Here is a 20,668-nt window from a genome sequence, read left to right on the forward strand (position 1 = left end):
GAAATTACGATTAGTAACTGAGTCAAATTCAAAACGAGCAGATATTAACATAAGTAGGGCTCAAAACCCCTATACCATCCCAAGGCCACAACATAATTTGCACTTTACTGAAAAAAGATACAAATGAATGTGCATTGTCACTTTAATTTTATTATATTTATTACAACAAAATGCTAACAATATTAGATTTACCAAATTTATAAAAGTCAAAATATTAAGTTTTTTCATTTAATTTTATATAAAATAATTAATTTAACTAATTTTTGTTCAGTTTATATTGACAAAGTCTTTTCAGGGAAAAAGAAAATAATAGTTTAAACCTTTTCGATTTGTTTAAGACTTTATAGTTTGGCTTGCTATTTGTATGCTGGAGAAAATTTTTCAGCAATTTTTAACAACATACACCCTTTTAAAAATCTGGACACAAATAGTAGTGTCTAATTTAGTTTCATACTTCCTCTGGTTGACCTGAAATAGAAAACTTGATACCATTTGCAAAAAAAATCTATCTACGCTCTTTGACAGTTTGGATACACTTAAGCTATCTTGAATGGTTAAATTTTAAGAGCAGAAGTAGTAATAGAAGCCCCAAACGTTTGAACATAATACCATTGGGATACTGCCAAGATGCCTTATTGAGAATCAGCATTAACACAGTGCATTTTGATTTAATCTTAAGGCAACATTTGGTTTTTAAACAATGTGAGCAAACTGCATAGCTCTGGGGGAGGGGGAGGGGGAGGTTGACCTGGGTAATAGCCCAAGAGATGCTGAACAAAATAGCTATCTTATATTTTGATTGGAAGTGTTTGGAAAATTATGAGCTAAAAGAGGTGGGCTGATTGCCCTCCAGTCACTTTTGACTCTTAAAAAGGGTACTAGAATTTTGAATTTCCGACCAAATTAGCTCCTTTAAAATATTAATGATAATACTTGCTATGATACAGCAGTGCTGCCTATGGCATTTTACTTACTATGATAGAGCAGCGCTGCCTATACTTACATGATAGAGCAGCGCTGCCTGACATTTTACTTACCATGATAGAGCAACACTGCCTATGACATTTTACTTACTATGATAGAGCAGCGCTGCCTGACATTTTACTTACTATGATAGAGCAGCGCTGCCTGAAATTTTACTTACTATGATAGAGCAGCACTGCCTATGACATTTTACTTACTATGATAGAGCAGCGCTGCCTGACATTTTACTTACTATGATAGAGTAGTGCTGCCTATGACATTTTACTTACTATGATAGAGCAGTGCTGCCTATGACATTTTACTTACTATGATAGAGCAGCGCTGCCTGACATTTTAATTACTATGATAGAGCAGCGCTGCCTATGACATTTTACTTACTATGATAGAGCAGCGCTGCCTGACATTTTACTTACAATGATAGAGCAGCGCTGCCTGACATTTTACTTACTATGATAGAGCAGCACTGCCTATGACATTTTACTTACTATGATAGAGCAGCGCTGCCTGACATTTTACTTACTATGATAGAGCAGTGCCGCCTATGGCATTTTACTTACTATGATAGAGCAGCGCTGCCTATACTTACATGATAGAGCAGCGCTGCCTGACATTTTACTTACCATGATAGAGCAGCGCTGCCTGACATTTTACTTAGTATGATAGAGCAGCACTGCCTATGACATTTTACTTACTATGATAGGAGCAGCGCTTCCTATGATAATGCTTCTATGCCCTTTTAATGCTTGTGTACGTATATTTTTTTCATTTAATTGAAACTCCCTCTAAACGTTTCAACTTAATGCTCTTAATCGTCAGTAGTCACAGTAAACTTTCTTTTTGGCATCTAGGACCCCATGCATGGAATTGTTTACCAACGACTTTGAAAAACATGGATAATTTTCTTGAATTTTGGCGGGAACTAAAGCTATTTTGCCTTAATATTTATGGTTTTGATAGTTGAGTGGACCTCAAGAGGAGCCAAGATGTTGGTTGTTTTAGGCGATACTGGTCAAGTGGTTTTAGTTTCTTTTTGTTTTGTCTTTTTTGATGTGTAATTCCGTATCGATTGAAATGCAGGGTAATTGAATTTTTTTCTTCTTCTTTTCTTTTCTTTTCTTTTTTATTTTCTTCTTCGTATTGTTTTTGTTTGTATGTTTATTGGGGTTGTAAGCCTAAACAAGCTTTGCTTTGGGCCATTTGCTTGTTTTGTTATTTATATTAATAAACCCATCTTTCTCTCTCTCAAACGTAGAAGTAGCATCAAAAGTATACACATAGAGTCTTTTGACTAGTTCAAAATCTGCCAGAGCTTACCCTTAAAGGTTTAACGTAATAATGTAAGTCGTTATTATGATATTGCTTTGTCACCCTTTTGACAATCTACATGGTCATAGCTCATTTTGATTTAGTTCAGCATCCGCCTAAATACCCCTTGAGAGCTTCACCTTAATACCCTTAGCTTGAGTAGCAGCAATAGTTGTAGTAGCATTAGTAGCAGTATGCACATAGCACCTTATTTAAAATATCTTTTCAATACAACACGAAATTTTTAACTTAATATCCTCAACCGGTCCTGAAGCATTGCTGATACGTCCTCTTGACAACTTATATGAGCATAGTATTTTTTGATTTATTTCACTGCTGTTACAATATTGCCCAAGATTTTCGCCTTCATACCCTTAGATTTATTAGGAGTATAGTATTAGTAGCACCAGCAGTTATAGTAGTAGCAGTAGGAGCAGAGTTAATACCAGTAGCCTTATCTTTAGTAGCAGTAGTAGTAGTAGCAACAATAATAATAGTAGCAGTAATAGTAGTTGAAGGAGTGGATGCAGTAGTATTATTATGCAAACATTGTCTTTTGGTTAGTTCAACATCCCCCACAACAAGCGTTGTGAGTTTTAATTTCACATATGAAACTGTTCCTAAGATATTGCTGATATGCTCTTTTGACAGCCTGCATATGGATGGCAAGTTGTCATCCGTACAACAGAAATTTTCACAAATATTCTCTGAAAATTTCACCTTCAAACCCTTAGGCATAGTTGTAATGGTAGTCACAGCAGTAGTATAACTACTCAACACAATTAACCATTGCTATGATATTGCCGATTCGCTCTTTTTTAACCTGTATAGTCGTATATTTTTTTAAATTTTCATCTTCATGCCCTTAACCTTACAAGTAGTTGCGATAGAAGTAATAATTGGAGCAATATTAATAGTAAAACTAGTAAACGTTGCGGTAGGAGTAGCATTAGCAGTAGTGCGCACATATTGCCTTTTGGTCAATTGATCATCCCCTTTAAGTATGCTCTGAGAGTTCTAACTTAATACACAAACCAGTTCTTAAGATACACAATTTTGACAGTCTAAACGCACATAGTCTACTTTGTTAGTTCGAGTTTGCCATCTATATTCTCTCAAATTTTTACCTTCATAGACTTAGCCTTAATACTTCTATTATCACAGTAGTTTCGGTGGTAGTAAAAGTAGTTGCAGTGTTGGTGTTATATTGGCAGTAGTAGTGGCAGTATTGTCAGCGATAGTAGCATGTGCATATTGCCTTTTGGTCAGTTGAATATCGCTTTCATGATGCCCCGGAAGTTTTACCTTGACAAGTTAAGCCGATCCAAAAATTATTGTTGATGTGCGCTTTTGACACCCTTTCACCTTAATACTCTAAAATTTACAAGTTGTTGCAATTGAAGTAATAGTTGGAGTAATTTAGTAGCAGTCATAGCATAAGGAAAAGTAGCAGTGGTATTAGTGTTAGTAATGACAAGCATTTATTACCTCTTTGTCAATTGATCTTCCCCTTAAGTATTCTCCGAAAGATTCAACTTAATACCCGAATAAATTATTAAGAGACATCCTTTTGACATTCTATATGCACATAGTGCGTTTTGATTTAGTTCAAATTCCCCCTCAATATTCTGTCAAATTTTCACCTTCATACGTGTAGCCTTAATTGTACTGGTATCATAGTAGTAGTGGTAGTAGTAGGAACATTGGTAGATGCAAAAGTGCATAATTATTAGTAGTAACAGCAGTAGTAGAAGGTACATTTTGCTTTTTGGTCAAATGAACATCCCATTCATGATGCCATTAGTAGTAGGAACATTGGTAGATGCAAAAGTGCATAATTATTAGTAGTAACAGCAGTAGTAGAAGGTACATTTTGCTTTTTGGTCAAATGAACATCCCATTCATGATGCCACTGAAGTTTTCTCTTGATATGACAAGCCGTTCCAAAAATATTGCTGATACGCCTGTATTAACAATCTGTATACACATCGTATCTTTGATTTAGTTCAACTTTCCTCTGAACGTTCCTTCAGATATTTTTTCAATATCCTCAGCCTTAGTAGTACTTGCACCAGAAGTAGTACTTGTTGCGATAGTAGTGGTAGTAGTAAAAGTACTTGTGGTAGCAGTAGAAGTAGCAGTAGTTGTAGTAGTAGTAGTAGCGTGCAAATATTGCCTTTTTGGTCAATTGATCATCTCCCTTATCATTTCCTGGAAATTCCAAATTAATATACTCAGTAATACCTCAGTTACAACCTTTTGACAACCCATACACATAACATCTTATGTTTTAGTTCAACACCCTCAACAATCCCTGAAAGACTCAACTTAATGCCTTTCGTATTTCGAGAAAGTAGAAGTCAAAACATGCATACCTCTTCTCAATAAAATTTACTATAACCCATTAAGCCATACTATATGTAAACAATGAACACTGACGCTATGATCACTGACTCTTAAAAATGCCATTAGATCTTCTGATTATAACTCCGATAAGTCCCCTCTAAAGCATATACGACCAGCCTTTCTATAAGAACCTTATACGCCCCCAGGGCATAACTTACAACCCTTGCCCTAAGAGCTGTAGGGGAGGGGGGGGGGGGGGGTCTTTCTTAAAGACATTATTTCTGGACCTCTCAACAACAACAATGACATAACTTACAACCCTTGTCCTGAGAGTTGAGGGGGATTTGTCATCCTCAAAGACATAATTTCTGGAACTTCCAACTACGTTGAACAAATACTATCTCAAAATTTTGATTGGAAGTGTTTTAGGAAATGATGGGCATGGTGAAGGGGAAGGGAGAGTACATTTGCCCTCCGATCGCTTTCGACTGATAACAAAGGCACTAGCCCTCTCAATTTCCAATCAAAAAGCCCTTTTTGAAGTTTCTAAGACAAAGCTTTCTATAAAACCTTATATGCCCCAAGGGTATAACATACAACCCTTCTTCTGAGGGGTACAGGGTTTGTCATATTCAAAGACATAATTTCCAGACTTTTCAACTACGTTGAACAAAATGGCTATCTCAAAATTTTGATTGGATGTGTTTGGGGAAAGGGTGGGCGTGGGAGGGGGGTTAATTGCCCTTCAATCACTTTCGACTATTAAAAAGGGCACTAGCCGTTTCAATTTCCAATGGAACGAGCCGTTTTGAAGTTTCTACAAAAACGCTCTCTATATAAGCCTTATATGCCCCCAAGGTGTAACTTACAACCCTTGCCCTGAGGGCTGGAGGGGGTGAGATTTGTCATCCTCCAAGACATAATTTCCGAACTTTTCAACTACCTTTAACAAAATGGCTATCTAAAAAATTTTATTGGATGTGTTTGGGGAAGAGTGGGCGTGAGAGGGGGGTTAGTTGCCCTCCAATCACTTTCGACTATTAAAAAGGGCACTAGTGGTCTCAATTTCCAATCGAATAAGCCCTTTTTGAAGTTTCTACGACAACACCTTTGATACGAAGTGCCCTGGTCAAAAATAAAAATAAATAAATAATGCATTGTACCAACATCGTTCTTTACTTAGGTAGCGCTATTGCAACGCCTATGATTTAAAAGACACAGGTCAGTATCCATAGAATACAAAGGTGGCAGTAAGGTCGTATTGGCTTATAGGGGTGTAAATTCATTTCTTTTTTTTTTGCATCATTCAGAATATTTAAAACTTGCTCAACTTGTTGCTAAGCATAGTTTATACTCCAATTCAGCAAGTCGTATACAACCAAGTCGTCAGGAAGAGATTCATAGCGAATAGAAGGATGGTCTTCAAATATATACCTGCATATAGGGAAGGGTGGGGTTTACAAGATTGGGTTGATAAATCTCCGTAATAATGTTGAACAAAATACGTTAATTTTTTATAAGGTATCAAATTTGAACCTGAAAATGTATTTTTTTTTTCACAGTAGGGAGAGGTATCTCGAGTTCTCTCAAAAATAAAAATGCTGATTAATTAACATTTAAAGAGAAACTTCAGTTGAACCTATGAGGACAGATGGCATGATTTTCCATTCTCACTTAGATAATGTTGCCATAGAGGGTATTAATAAAAAATTAAAGTTGCCATAGAGGTCTACAAGATTAGGTTGATAAATCTCCGTAATAATTTTGAATAAAATACGTTAATTCTTTATAAGGTATCAAATTTGAAACTGAAAATGTATTATTTTTTTTACAGTAGGGAGAGGTATCTCGAGTTCCCTCAAAAATAAAAATGCTGATTAATTAACATTTAAAGAGAAACTTCAGTTGAACCTATGAAGATCGATGGCATGAATTTCCATTCTCACTTAGATAATGTTGCCATAGAGGGTGTTAAGCTGTCAGTTAAAAAAAAAAAAATCTATGTCAGAGGAAACGTATTTTAGAGTGGCGATCAATTTTGGCGATATAGTATTTATTTGGCAATTATTTAGTGAGGGGGGGGGATATTGAAGAAAAGCACAAAAGGGGAATTGTATGGAAATTATCATACATTACTGAAAATGTTATAAGAATGTAATATATTAGAGGGGGGCTGCAGCACCACCTCATTTAACATTTACAAGTAAACTTTCATTTAATCTATGAGGATAGATGGCATCATTTTCCATTATCACTTATTGAATGTTGTCATTGCTGGTGTTAAGCTGTCTTTTCTTAAAAAAAAAAGAATAAGAAAATCTATTTCAAAGGAAACGTCTTCTACCTGACCATCAATTTTGGCAATTATTTACTGAAGAGAGGAGGGGTATATTTAAGAGAAGCGCAGAAGGGGAATTGTATGGGAATTATTACACATTATTGAAAATGTTATTAAAAATGTTAAAATTTACTAGAAATGTAATTTGTTGCGTCTGGAGCTCCTCCTCTGGATATCCTTTCCAGCCGTCTCTGTCTCCTTATCTCCTCTCTATATTGGTATTCGCCTGAAAGGTGCGAAATGTGCATAATAATGCACACAATTTATTTTGAGTGATGATTTAGACTGAAGATTTCAAAGATAACCTCCTCAAAAACTGAGTTAGTCACCTCCTCCAACTCCTCCTTAGTCACCAACTCAAGGATAAACCTAGTTCAAAACCACCATTTACAGTTTTCTTGCTCTTAGAGTCTTACTCTCATCATTCTGAACAAACCTGTTATATCCTCTCTTAGGTCCATACCATCATTCCATAAATACGAAAAGCCTGTCCCCCTCCCCCCATCAAGACGGAATGACCAAAGCGTCGGTTTCATCATGCAGAATAATTCCTCTTTCGCTACCCTATCATTCTTGGCTTTATCACTTAAAGCCAATATCGGATGGCTTTGACAGCTCTTATCAACTTAAGGAAAAATATACCAAGGTCTCCTTTGAGTACTAACGTTGGTGTTGTCATGTGGAGACTGAGTACTCTCTTAAAAAAATGGAGATGGGGCATATCTAGTTGCTTGGCTTCCTTGAAACCCCATAGCTCCGCTCCGTAATGCATTATTGGTAGATTTTTAGTATTAAAAAGGTGTTTGCGCATCCAAAAGATGTTGTGTTTGTGCATATAAACATTTTAACGATATTCTTGGTAATGCACAATAATTTCCAGACAAATCAATTATTTTTTCTCTTCTTAACTTTACCCCAATCTAAATAATTGCTTCTTAAGTATCACGTGATCCCCAATTATAACACTTTAAGTTCAAAATAGTTTTTTTTTTCACAAAAAACTAACAGCTGTACAATAATAATGACAGGAAAAGAATGCCATCTATTTTCACAAGAAATTCTTTGGAAGATGTCATTCTATCCCTTATGTCCGTTTTATCACTACACCTTATATATATGATGCCCTTTTTTTCGTTTTTTTTTTTTTGTTTTTTTAATCCAAAATATGGTATGTCTTTCCCAAAATAAGTACCTTTCACAAAAGACATATGCTATGTCTTTCCCAGAAAAAAAAGATGTTATAAAAAAAAAACAGAATAATAGATAGAAAACTATCAGAAAAGAACCTGGGATCCATATTAAATTGAGTGTTTTTGTTTAAGATGGTAATTTTGTGATTCACCGCTAACTGCCTAGCATTGTATATTGCTAAGTCAAGCTCTCTGATTTTCACACAAATTTCTCAGACTTGACCCAAAATTTTGGGAGCTCATGCTTCAAGGGGTTCTCTCAGTAGACATGGCGATTATATATTCGGTTTCTAAGTATTCTTCTTGATGAGAATCTTTCATTTGGGCAATATATTAATCAAATTAAAATGAAGACGTCTAGAAATCTCGGAATTCTTGAGGCAGGAGTCCCTTATGTTCAGCCGTTCATCTCATTCACTTACAACGCCCCTGTCACGCCAACTGTTTTCTGTCCTCTCTGTGGCGTCTTTTAGGTGGTAGGGCATCGATATTACTAGCAATTTACGCTCCAACCGTTCTTGGCTGATTTTTGACTTCAGGATGAAAATTCAGGTTGGTTATTTGAGAACTGTTGTAAACAAAGGTAAAGATAATCAGTACAGCGCAGAATCAAATGGGGAAGACTTAGATTAGACTTAGATTATGCAGATAATTTAGCCATCCTAAATGATTATATTGGCAAAATGAATGAAATTTTAGAGGTTTTGCAAGTTTAGGGTGCAAGAATAGGTTTGAAAATCAATGCCGAGGAGACTGAGTCGCTAGGACTCAGTATAAGTGAAGGCGAAGACTTAGATTATGCAGACAATTTAACCATCCAAGATGATTATATTTGCACAACGAATGAACTTTTAGAGGTTTCGCAAGTTCAGGGTGCAAGAATAGGTTTGAAAATCAATGCCAAGGAGACTGAGTCGCTAGGACTCAGTGTAAGTGAACTATGCAGACAATTAACCATCCTAGATGATTATATTCGCAAAACGAATGAACTGAGTAGGACTCAGTATAAGTGAAGGCGAAGAGGTGAAGTTGGGTAATGAGGAGACAGATCAATTGGACAGCTTCACCTACCTAGGTAGTTTTATTAATAAAGACTGTGGGTGTAGTGAAGATGTTAAAAGATGTCCAGCTTTCCAGGACTATAATGTAAGAACGAATGAGATGGCTAGGACACGCTCCACGGATGAAGGATGACAGATTGCCAAATATTGTCTTTGTCGGGCAACCGCCTAGGGCCAAAAAAGCAGATCATCCCTGAATCGGATGGGATGATGTTGCAAAAATAGATTTAAGGGAAATAAGAACTTCTTGGTAGGGTTTAAAGAGGAAGGCTTTGAATAGATTGGGATGGAGAAGGTGCTTATCTGTATTGGCCTCAGGCGGACAATACAGATTTTTATGGAATATTATACTATATAATATTATATAATATTAATAATATTATTTAATAAAAATAATAATATTATATATAATAACAATAATAATAATGATTATATTATTTATTACAAATTTACCTCCTTACATCGAAGTGTAGCACCCAAAACCTCATGGCTTTGGGTTACATCATTAAATAAAAAAAACAAGTTTTTTTAATTGCAAGTAAAGAGCGACATTAAAACTTAAAACGAACAGAAATTCTATAAGAAAGGGGTTGTCCCCTCCTCAACGCCCCGCTCTTTGCGCCAAAGTTTGACTCTTTCTCACAACTCTATTTTTTAAAACAATAAAATACTGTTATGACTGAAACTAAAATAAGAAACCGAAAACTGAAACGAGGATTTTGTATTAGAAATCAATAATGAAAAGAGCCTACTTAAAACAAGCTTCTCCTTGGCTCTCCCTCCCCTACATTTAAGTACCTGAAAAGACCAGTATCCCAAATTTGCTAAACACTAGATGGCGTTGGTGATTTCCAAGTCGACTCTGAGAGAGGCCAAGATGACCCCACCTCGTCCGCCTGAGGTCGACTTTTACATAAATTCCTAAAGTTTGTTATGCTTCGTTCTTTCTTATACTACATAATCTGTACATAATTTCTATATTATATATTATATAATGTTTTTATATTACAAATTGGATTGTTATTGTCACATTCTTTTGGCTAAGGAACATCAAAATTTGAAAATATTTATTCACGGTAAAGATAACAACCACAGTATAAAAACTACACACTTTTTATGCATGTAAACTGAAAACTTTGAAGCTTAACTAAAACCCAAATTTAAGAAACAAAAACCTAGTCTTCTACTGAAATTATAGAAAAATAGAAAATTTGTGGAAAATGTCAATATTTTTCTTCTTTTTTTGAAAAAAAGGATGCAATGCCCAAATGACCTATTTTTTTAATACGTTCAACAATGGCAATAAATAAAATATATTTAATGAACCTTTATCTACCTCCAAAGAATCTACCCCTCACCTAATTAATGTTGGTATTGCTGCTGTTGAGCTGTCAGAATTTTTGGGGGAAAAAATTATTTCACAAGAAAATTGCTTTAGTTAGTGATCAATTTAAGTTATATGCTACCTAAGTGACGGCTATTTAGGCGTGGACAGGGGTGTCAGAAAAAAAGTAATAAAAAAAAGGTACCTCCATTCCAAGGAGAGGGTGAGCCACAATACCCCGAGTCATCTTCTGAGTAGGGCCCTTTACATGGTGAGCTTCTTGACCTGGAATGTACAGAAGTTTTTCGTGGTGTGGAAGCACCAGATGATGAGCCACCTGTTCCTGTATCGAAATTTATCACTCCTTGAAGTCTCATATGAGTGCCTAGAACATATCAGTTGATTTGCTTTAGAACTGATTAATTAGAACTAATCAAAATTGAGAACTAATTAATTATCAATTTAGAATCTAATTCGTTATCTTAACTTTCGCAGTTCCAAGCAAAATAAATGAAATAATAGCTATTCATTTACAATGCATTGACATTTGCTATTTACATCATTGAAAAATAAAATTACAGTGAAAAAAATATTGAATTGCTTAGCTTTCAGCAATTAATACCATTATATATAAGATATTCAGTTGATTTTTATCAGATCTTTCCAAGAACTGATAAAAGTTCCAAGAACTTGAACTGATTCAAGTCAAATGTGGTCTTCAATGAAATGCAAATAACCCCAATAGGCTTTAGACTTCTACAGTTAGGGGACGGGGAAGGGGACAGTATTAAAACTCATCTTGTAATGATTCTTGTTCGTTTGAAGTTTGACTTGAATATTCAATTTAGTTTATACTGGTTTTTAAGATTTATCTATTGATTTTTATCAATACCTTTTATCTATGTGTTTGATATGTTTGCTTGTTTAATTTCTGTTCGTTTTGGGTTTCATATATTCTTCAATAGTAATTTCTGGTCGTTTTCCGTTTGAATTACAATAGAATTTATTTCTGCTAGCCTTAATTTAAATACGGATTTTTACTTTTCTTTGAATTTTTTTTTTTGGAAATTGTTTTAATTATTAGAAAAAAGGGCATCTTTCTTTAATTTCAACCATCAGCTTCTGATTTGAAAGCCAAAGTGATTGTCAGAGGGGGGGGGGGTGAATATGAATTCATTCCCCTACCAGTTTATGGCTGGTTTGAAGGAGATGTAATTACAATATTTAATTTACTTGCACTGCAACTAAAGTTGCGAGTCTTAATTCTAGATCATGCATGCTTCCAATAGAATTGTGGCAGTATGTAAAACTGAGTAAAAGGAGTTTTTAAAAAAGGAGAATTTAGTCAAAAAGCATAAAAAAGCCGTGCTTCCTTTATTGACACCTCCAAAAACATGTACTTAAATTAAAGTACACCTTCACATGATTGCCCAATCTCAAGAAGAAAGCTCCCAGAAATTCAGAGTGGCTGCAATAATTCAAAAAGCAATATGTCATATTAAAAAAAAATAATAAATAAATAAATCACAACTTCATCCCTTCATACAAAGTAAGATCTTTTATGGTTAAATCCCATTTCTCCATTCTTATTTAATTCTGAGGATACTTGGAAGTTCACTTTTTTTCCTTTAATCAGTGGCACCAATTCATGAAAATGTAGAACGAAAAAGATTTTCTTTTCTTTTTTTAAATGAAGATACAGAAAGATATTTTGCAAAAGCTCGGGGGTGCATTTTTGTTTCAGTTTCTTCAGTGAAAATTAAATGAAAGTTTTTATCAAACCCAGAGTGAGCTATTGCCCCCCCCCCCCACAAAAAATGGCGCCCCTGCCTTTTTTATATCCCTGATGCCCAAAATGATCTTCTTTTTGAAATTAAAGGCTTATTAATTAGAGCAAGTACTTTCACCATTCCCAGATTTCCCTGGAAGGAAATTGGGTTCTCCAAATCTCCAAAAAATTAACCTTTTTACATACCCAAAAGTTAATACAAAATTAAAAAATGTATTTTATTTGTGTATGCATGTGTATGCATTAGCCCCAAGGGTCAATATTAGGACCACTACTGTTCCTGATTCATGTTAATAATCTGAGTAGTGTGTTAAACCCAACACACACTATTCTTTGCTGCTGTAAGCTATGTCAAAGTGAAGCTTCTTTCCAGCCTGTAGATGATGATGAACTTGTGGCTTTTGTGGGTGATACCACACTAGGCTGTTGTGAAAGGGATAAAACAGCACTCATTTCCAAGCTCAGGACTGTTCTCAAGGAGACGTATCTCTGGAAGGATTCTAACCATCTTGTGATTAACATTGATAAATCTTGCGTCTTATTTTTCTGCACAGTCAGAAGTGTCCATCTGGAGATATGTGGCATTGGAACATTCAGAGGTTTGATCAGTCAGCCGGAAAAGCATTTCCCAAGGAGTCCTGCTTGATGAGAACCTCTCATTCCCGCCTCACATTCAAGCAGTAGAGCTGAAGATATCTTGGAATACTAAAGAAACTAATGAACACTTTCCCACAGGAAACACTTGTCCTGCTATACAACACTCTGATCCAACTCCATTGACAGTATTGTGCAATGATCTGGCAATTGACTTTTAAAACTCACCTGCAGAAGCTCAATTAAAGTCATAAGTGATCTTTGAAATTAATTGGAAAAAACAAAGAGTATTTTTCAATGGAGTGCTACATCATCAGTAATGCTTGACCTTTGTGTTCAAGTTTCTAGCTGGTGAACTCCTGTCTACATTTAAAACATTATTTCAACCAGTATTGGACCAGCATATTGTAAATACCTGATCACCTTCAAAACTGCAAATACCCTTCTCCCTGACTATACAATCAGATTTTACTCTAAATGTAACTTGTATAAGGTTATGGAACCTGTTCCCAGAAGAGCTGAGAGCCCCTTTACATCATTAAAAAGAAGAGTAAAAATCCATTTATTAGCATTGGAAAAAACTAGTTTAATAATGGTTAATAAAATGATTATTCTATAAAGTATCAAATATAAATCAATAGAAATAGTGTAATTTTTTTGGTATAATGATGAGGTGGTTTCCCCTGGGGTAAAAGGCAGGAGGATAATTGGTAGTTTTGTTAGATAATTGAGAGGTAAGGTTGTTTACAAGAGAAGGAGTGGTAACCATGTTGCATATTATGTTTAAAAGGTAGCAATTGAGGATCTTGACATCCAGGAATGGACTGAATAATGTTGTTATGTGTAATTTATTTTTTGAACTGATAATAAACCTATTGAACATTGAAAGAGGTCAACCTAAGGAGTCTGTAGAATACTGATGGACACTCGAGAGGAAAATAAGATTGATGAGAGGGTATATATTGAAAAGCTAAGAAAGTAAAAGAGGCTCTCGCAAACTCTCATTCAAAGTCTAAAAATCATAAGAAACCACTCTTTAAAGAAAGTGACAGCAGCTCAGAAGATGTTTCATGATCTAATGAAAAAGATCCAAAGAAAGGACCTTCAGTTGAGAGGAGCCTCTTTTTTCTACTTTAAATGTTGGGAACTTTGTTTTGGTTCTTGAAAAAGAAACAAAAGAGGGAAATTTCACAGTATTGGTGAAACTATTTGAAAACTTTCAGAAGAACAAGAAGTAGAAGTTTGTTATTTCAAACGAATTGCTTTATCCTTGAGGCTTGTCACTACTGATGCTTCCTACTGGTGTAGATTCACTGATATCATAACTTTCTTGCCAAATCCTGAGCCTTCAGGACAGACTACAAGACAAGCATGGTACTTTTCTTAATCATTGTTTTACAGATCTGTACTACTTTCTTTTGTTTTTATAGTTTTACTCCATTATCTCTATTAAATAGCAGAGTTCTGTATCAAGAAGATATATTAGGGTCTGTTGCAAGTATGGTTACTACATGTCCCATCTATAAAGCCCCATTCCATACTTGGGACAAAATGGGTGGTTGTCAAATTAATGCCTTTCCTTAAAATTGAATGAGCTCCCAGTTTTAAACCATAGGATAACTTACTTAGTCAATGCAAAAGATCCTGAGAAAAAAATTTCTCATCACAAAGCATGAGGAGTTAGAGGCAAACAAAAGACATTTTCCCAAGTACAGATAAACTCCTCAACAATTAAGCAAGACAGCAGACCCTAATATATCTTCTTGATACAAAACTCTGCTATATAATAGAGATAATGGAGTAAAACTCCAAAAAAAAGAAAGAAGTACAGATGTGTAAAACAATGTTTAAGAAAAATACTGTTCATTTAATAGAGAGTTTTAAAGTACTCTGTTATTTAATAGAGATAATGGAGTAAAACTATAAAAGCAGACAGAAAGAAGTACAGATGCACAAAACAATGTTTAAGAAAAGTACTGTTCATACATATGTAAATATCTGGTAAAATTCTAGTTTATTGACTAGTTTATTAAAATTCTAGTTTATTGACTTTTGACTATCTTGGAAAGGGGTTAGGTTAGGAAAATGAAACTTTCAGGGATGGGTCTAAAGGCTAAAGTATGTCCTGGGAAGGTATTTTGAAGTACCCATCTCCACTCCTTCTCCCTCTAGAGGGCCCTGAAATTTGCCTACATGAAAGGTTGAATTTTTGAAAGGTTTTGAATTTTGAAAAGGTTGAACCTATTGAAATTTTGACAAAACAACATTTTATCTTAATTTTCAGTTACTAGTTGCTTTTTCTCTACCTTCAGTTCTGAAAATGCAATTCCTGTTATTTGAGTAGAATTTTGAGCCATATCAATGTTTTTTTTTCAAAATTTAGGAAATGTATTTGCATATCCTTAAAACTTTATAAATTGGGATTGAGCAAAGTTGTGAAGCTAAAAACTTTTTTGTTGTACTTTAATTAAGCAGAAGATCTATTTTGCAAGGTTTCACTTTTATAACAAACATATTTTTAAAGGTCATCAAAGGTCAGGGCCCTCTAGAGGGAGAAGGAGTAGAGGTAGTTGCTTAAAATACCTTCCCAGGACATACTTCAGTCTGTAGATTAATCCCTGAAAGTTTCATTTTCATTTTCAAGTCAATTAACTAGAATTTTACAATTTTTTTTATTTCAAATGCTTGTCAAAACAGGGACCACACATTGAATTTATGATTCAAAATTACTCCCACTGCGCTTGTTCTAGTGAGAGGTGATTGGTTCTATACTTGAGTTGTGTCATACTGAAGTTAAAAAAGGGACATTCTAAAAACCTATTGCAATTTTTCCAAAATACCAACAAAAAGTTGTCTTTCCCAAAAAGAGGTCTTTTACCCTTGGCTAAGTATTTAGCCAATGGTTATTTAAAGTTTACCTTCAAAATTCCAGACTCCATTCAAAAGAGCCCATTTAAGAAAAGTATTCAATGTTCCTATTACCTGAAAAATTGTTTAGGGTCATTAAACTATTGTTAATAGATGCATTATGACTTTTTGAACATCTATTCTCTCTTGCAAAACTACTGAAAACACTGTTATAGAGTTATTATATATTTGCACATTAGGGGGGGGGGGGGTAAAGCATAGCATACATTAAGTACAGCAATGGTTAATTTACATATTTAATATATGCTATGCTTTACTCCCACCCCCTGATGTGCAAATATATAGCCCATATTTGTTTCTAAACTATTAGGCTACAGATTTGTGATTTCAAATATCCAATCAATGAAAACAGAAATGATTGCAATTCTATATGTGTAAATACAGGATATTTGGGCTGGAATAACTCTATATGGTGAGTTTGCAGTAGCTTTGGAAGAGAGAAAAGATGTTCAAAAAGTCAAAATGCATCTATTAACAATAGCCTAGTTTCAAAACCCTAAACAATTGTTCAGGTAATAGGAACACTGACCCTAAAATTGACCAATTTCTATCACATAGGCTACTAACCCAGACCCTTGTCATAATAGAATTATCACTGCATTGGAATTACCAAGTCTTTAATTTATCTTCATAGCCTACCTAAAATGTATCCTTTTTTTCTTGTTCTTCTATTCCTTCCTTTAATCCACCCAACAGGCTCTGCTGGATTGCCTCCATTGGCAATAAAGTTCGAAGGTAGACAAACTTCAAGAATATCACCCTCTTCACATGAAAGTTCATCTGATGTTGATCCTTTTATAGTCGTCAATGCTGTATATAAATATGTTTCTAGGCCTGGCTCCATAATACATTTAAGTTGTGTTTTTATTACCTAATCTGCATCAATAATTTTTTGTTAATAATTTTTCAATAAATAAACAAAGCAAAAAATCGAAATCACTATTTCTTTCTTAAATTTTACCTATCATTTGAAATATGTACGGAGTTGCAGAAAACAATTCGCCGAAAAAATATCGCTTAAAAAAATCGGCTCTTTTTAAGATTCTATCTAGACCTGGTAGCGCCTTTAGAATGACGAACAGCAATTCATTTTAAACATTTAACTTGATATTTAATTATTTTTTAATAAATACGCTATTTCAACACCAAATTATTTATCTGGAAAACTTTTTTAACCATATTTTCCTTGGTATCTCAGTCAAATGACATTGAAAAATCAATATACATTTCTAGCAATCATCTAGCAATCAAGCTCAACCTGGTGACCACTCAATCCTGAGGTGAGCTAGAATATCTTGTGCATTCCATATAGCTCGTCTTGATTTTTTACACTCGTCTCATCAGCCAACTTTTTCAAAGCATCAACATCAGGCAGTCACTGTTTTTTAAAGAAATTCCCTAAAACTATCCTCATGAAAAAAAGAATATGTTGAAGTTCCTTATAGAACATTAGGAACTATCCTTATGAAAATGGCTTGAAAAGAAGTTTTTTTTTTTTAATTTGGGTTTCCCTTTTTTTAAAGTCACATTTTGCGCGTTATCTTCATCAATTGGCATTGGACTCCCCTTTTCTTCTATAGCTGACGGGGGGAGCTTTAATCTTTGAGTAGTCAAAGTTATTTACACCTTTTATGCTATGGTGCTACGATGTTTTTCCACTACACTGGATACTGGTCTCCCTTATTGAAAAAAAGTGACACGAATATGGAAAACTCTACTTTACGGAAAATTAAGGCTTTGTAATGACAGCAGGTGACTAGCTACTAAAAGTCTATATTAATGCACTTGGCGTTTGCTTGACCTTTACCATAGTTACTTAGGCATTTTGAACAAAATTGAGACCTTATTCCACGAGAACTCCAAGGGCCTTTCCAGCACTGCATGAAAGGAAAGCATGTTTTGACCCATATACGGAGGTCTTGTAGTATTACTGCATCTGGTTCTTTCGGCCAAAATGCATAATTTAACACTTCTAGATCTGGAGCGGCAGAAACCACAATAACCCCAAATTAATGAACTGGTCAACGTCAGACTGAAATGAAGAATGGATAGAGGGGGGAGTTGAACAAATGCATTAGTCATCAGCAGAGAGACTCGTCTTGATCAGAAAAACTCTTCAACAAAATCAACTAACTGAAACATTAGCTCAAACTTCAAGATTATAGTTTTATAAGGTTACTAGCTGTTGGGGTGGCACTTCGCGCTTTATGCTTTTGAAAGCATAAAGAGTTAGACAGTGACTATTTTTTCAGTTTTTAGTGCTATTTCATAGAATTCTATATGTTCGTAATTCAGTTTAATGAAGACTTTCTTTTAAATTTGTATGTAATTTTCTTCAAATTAAATTAATTGGGTATCCTTTGTTTTGGAAATATTATTTATTTGGAAGGTTGATTCGCCAGAATTTAATAGCTTGTAAGTCATGGTAGTATCTCTCCTTTTTCATCAAGTTAATTGGGTGGCCTTTGTTTTGGAAACCTTATTTATTTGGAAGGGAGATTCACCATAGTTTAGTAGCCTGTAAGTCATGGTAGTATCTCCCCCTTTTCTTCTGTATAAATTTCAAATAAATAACCTAAAGGTGTTAATCATTTTATAACTTATAAAATTTTATTTTACTAAAATAAAGCAGAGGGCACGGTCAATAAATAAAATAACGAATAAATGATTAATCAATTTTTAATTAATTAATCAGTTTAAAATTTTTTAAATAAATATGAATATTTTCAAAATTTGGCTTGGAAATTTTGTGGGATGCAGGATGGGGGTAGTACTAATTAAAATTTTACACTGAAAAAAAGAGAAACCGGAACCACCACTAATATTTCGGTGATTGATATTGAACCCTTTTTGGGGGGAATAGGGTAGAGCCTCCGACATGTTTATGCTGGATTTGGTAATAACAGCTTGTCTCTTTTATGCACGTTATAACTTTTGACTTTGGGAGATAGTAAGAAAGAAGTTGAGAAGGCCCCATGCCACCTTTTATGCCCAAATCTCCGAAGATTGCATTTCCGGTACATTTTCTCCATATCTTTTGATGATTTTTCAGCTAGCTCACCGACAGGCATTTATCGAAAATTTATTAAACATTGATTTGTTTAATTTTTTTGTTGCAGTTTTTACTTAAGTGAATATAACCTGTTGAGTTAAAAAGAAACAACAAAACCTGCAATTGAAATCAAAAGGTTTTTGAGAGAGAGAGAAAGATGGGTTTATTAATATAAATAATACAACAAAACAAGCAAATGGCCCGAAGCAAAGCTTGTTTGGGCTTACAACCCCAATACACATACATATAAAACAATACGAAAAAGAAGAAAAAATAAAAAGAAAAGAAAAGGAAAAGAAAAAAGAAAGAAAGAAGAAGAAGAAAAAATCAATTACCCTGCATTTCAATCGAAACGGATTTACACTTCAAAAGAGACAAAACAAAAAGAAGCTAAAACCACTTAACCAGTATCGCCAAAATCAAAACCAACATCTTGGCTCCACTTGAGGTCCACTCAACTATCAAAACCATAAATATTAAGGCAAAATAGCTTTAATTCCCGCCGAAATTCAAGAAAGCTATCCAAGTTTCTCAAAGTCGTAGGTAAACAATTCCATGCATGGGGTCCTAGATGCCGAATAGAGAATTGAGATCTACGAGTAATAGTAAGCGGACGACGAATTATATCGGACTGTCTCGTAGAATGTGTATGAATATCACTTCCTAATTCAAACATACTTTTAAAACATATTGGTAAACAATTTTGAAAATATTTATATATAAACAGGCTTCGATAAAAAATAATAAGTCCTGCTAAAGGCAAGATTTTGCAATCTATATACCTCTTTTGTACCGAGTCTTTAAAACCTACACCACATAACACTCGAAGCGCTTTATTCTGCAAAACTCGAACACGATCGAGATGAGAAGGAAATGTACTACCCCAAACATTGCAACAATATAGCAGATAAGGATGAATTAAGGAATAATACATTGTTCTTAAAATATCTCTTGGGAAAATATACTGCAACTTTCTTAAAATGCCAACATTCCTAGCGAGTTTAAGACTAATATAATCTATATGTTCTCTAAAGCTGAGACATTCATCAATTAAAACTCCTAGATATTTTGTACAATTCATTCTTAGAATACCCATATCAGCAATATTAAGTCTATCTATCCAAGGGTAATAATTTGAGCTCCTACCATACAATAAAAAGCAAGATTTACTATAATTCAAATTTAACTTATTAAGCTTCATCCAATTGTGTACAAACTCCAGACAAGAACTAATACGACTCAACAGCTGAATTCCTGTTCGTGCAGCCACAGTTATATGAGTATCATCCGCAAAGCTGGGGACAATTACTTTTTCCCCGTCACATCCAATGTCAAGATCATACGAAATCATATTAAAAGCTCTACATAAATCATTTATAAAAATTAAAAATAACAGGGGACCAAGAACAGATCCTTGAGGTACTCCAAATTTAACACTACTGACTGAAGAAACATTATCTCCTAGTTGTACATATTGAGTTCTTTCTTTTAAAAACGAGGACAGTAATTCAAGAAATGGTCCTCTAAAACCGTAATTTTCTAATTTGGCAATGAGTATAAAATGGTCAACGCAGTCAAAAGCTTTTACAATATCAAGAAAAACAGAAGCGACTTTCATACCATTATCCAACGCATCATTCACAAAAGTTGTCAAAAATAAAACAGCATGCTCAGTAGATAAACCCTTCCGAAAACCAAATTGATTTGGATTAAAAAATGATTTACTCTCCAAAAATTCAACCATTCTTTTAACTATC

The 20,668-nt window shown here is 34.4% G+C and overlaps 1 protein-coding gene across 1 annotated transcript in view; it reads right to left on the reverse strand.

Moving 5' to 3' along the window:
* Positions 1-16,806, reverse strand: part of LOC136041104 (phosphatidylinositol 3-kinase regulatory subunit alpha-like) — a 271,528-nt gene extending 254,722 nt beyond the window's left edge. The window contains exons 1-2 of the mRNA XM_065725659.1: positions 16,499-16,806; positions 10,754-10,933 (exon numbers count right to left, since the gene is read on the reverse strand). Coding sequence (XP_065581731.1) covers positions 10,754-10,933; positions 16,499-16,703 — 385 coding nt within the window. The 5' untranslated portion in view covers positions 16,704-16,806. The remainder of the gene's footprint in view (positions 1-10,753; positions 10,934-16,498) is intronic.
* Positions 16,807-20,668: the final 3,862 nt, after the last annotated feature.

This window comes from Artemia franciscana, chromosome 21, assembly GCF_032884065.1.
Source record: "Artemia franciscana chromosome 21, ASM3288406v1, whole genome shotgun sequence".
In the NCBI taxonomy this organism is placed as follows: domain Eukaryota; kingdom Metazoa; phylum Arthropoda; class Branchiopoda; order Anostraca; family Artemiidae; genus Artemia; species Artemia franciscana.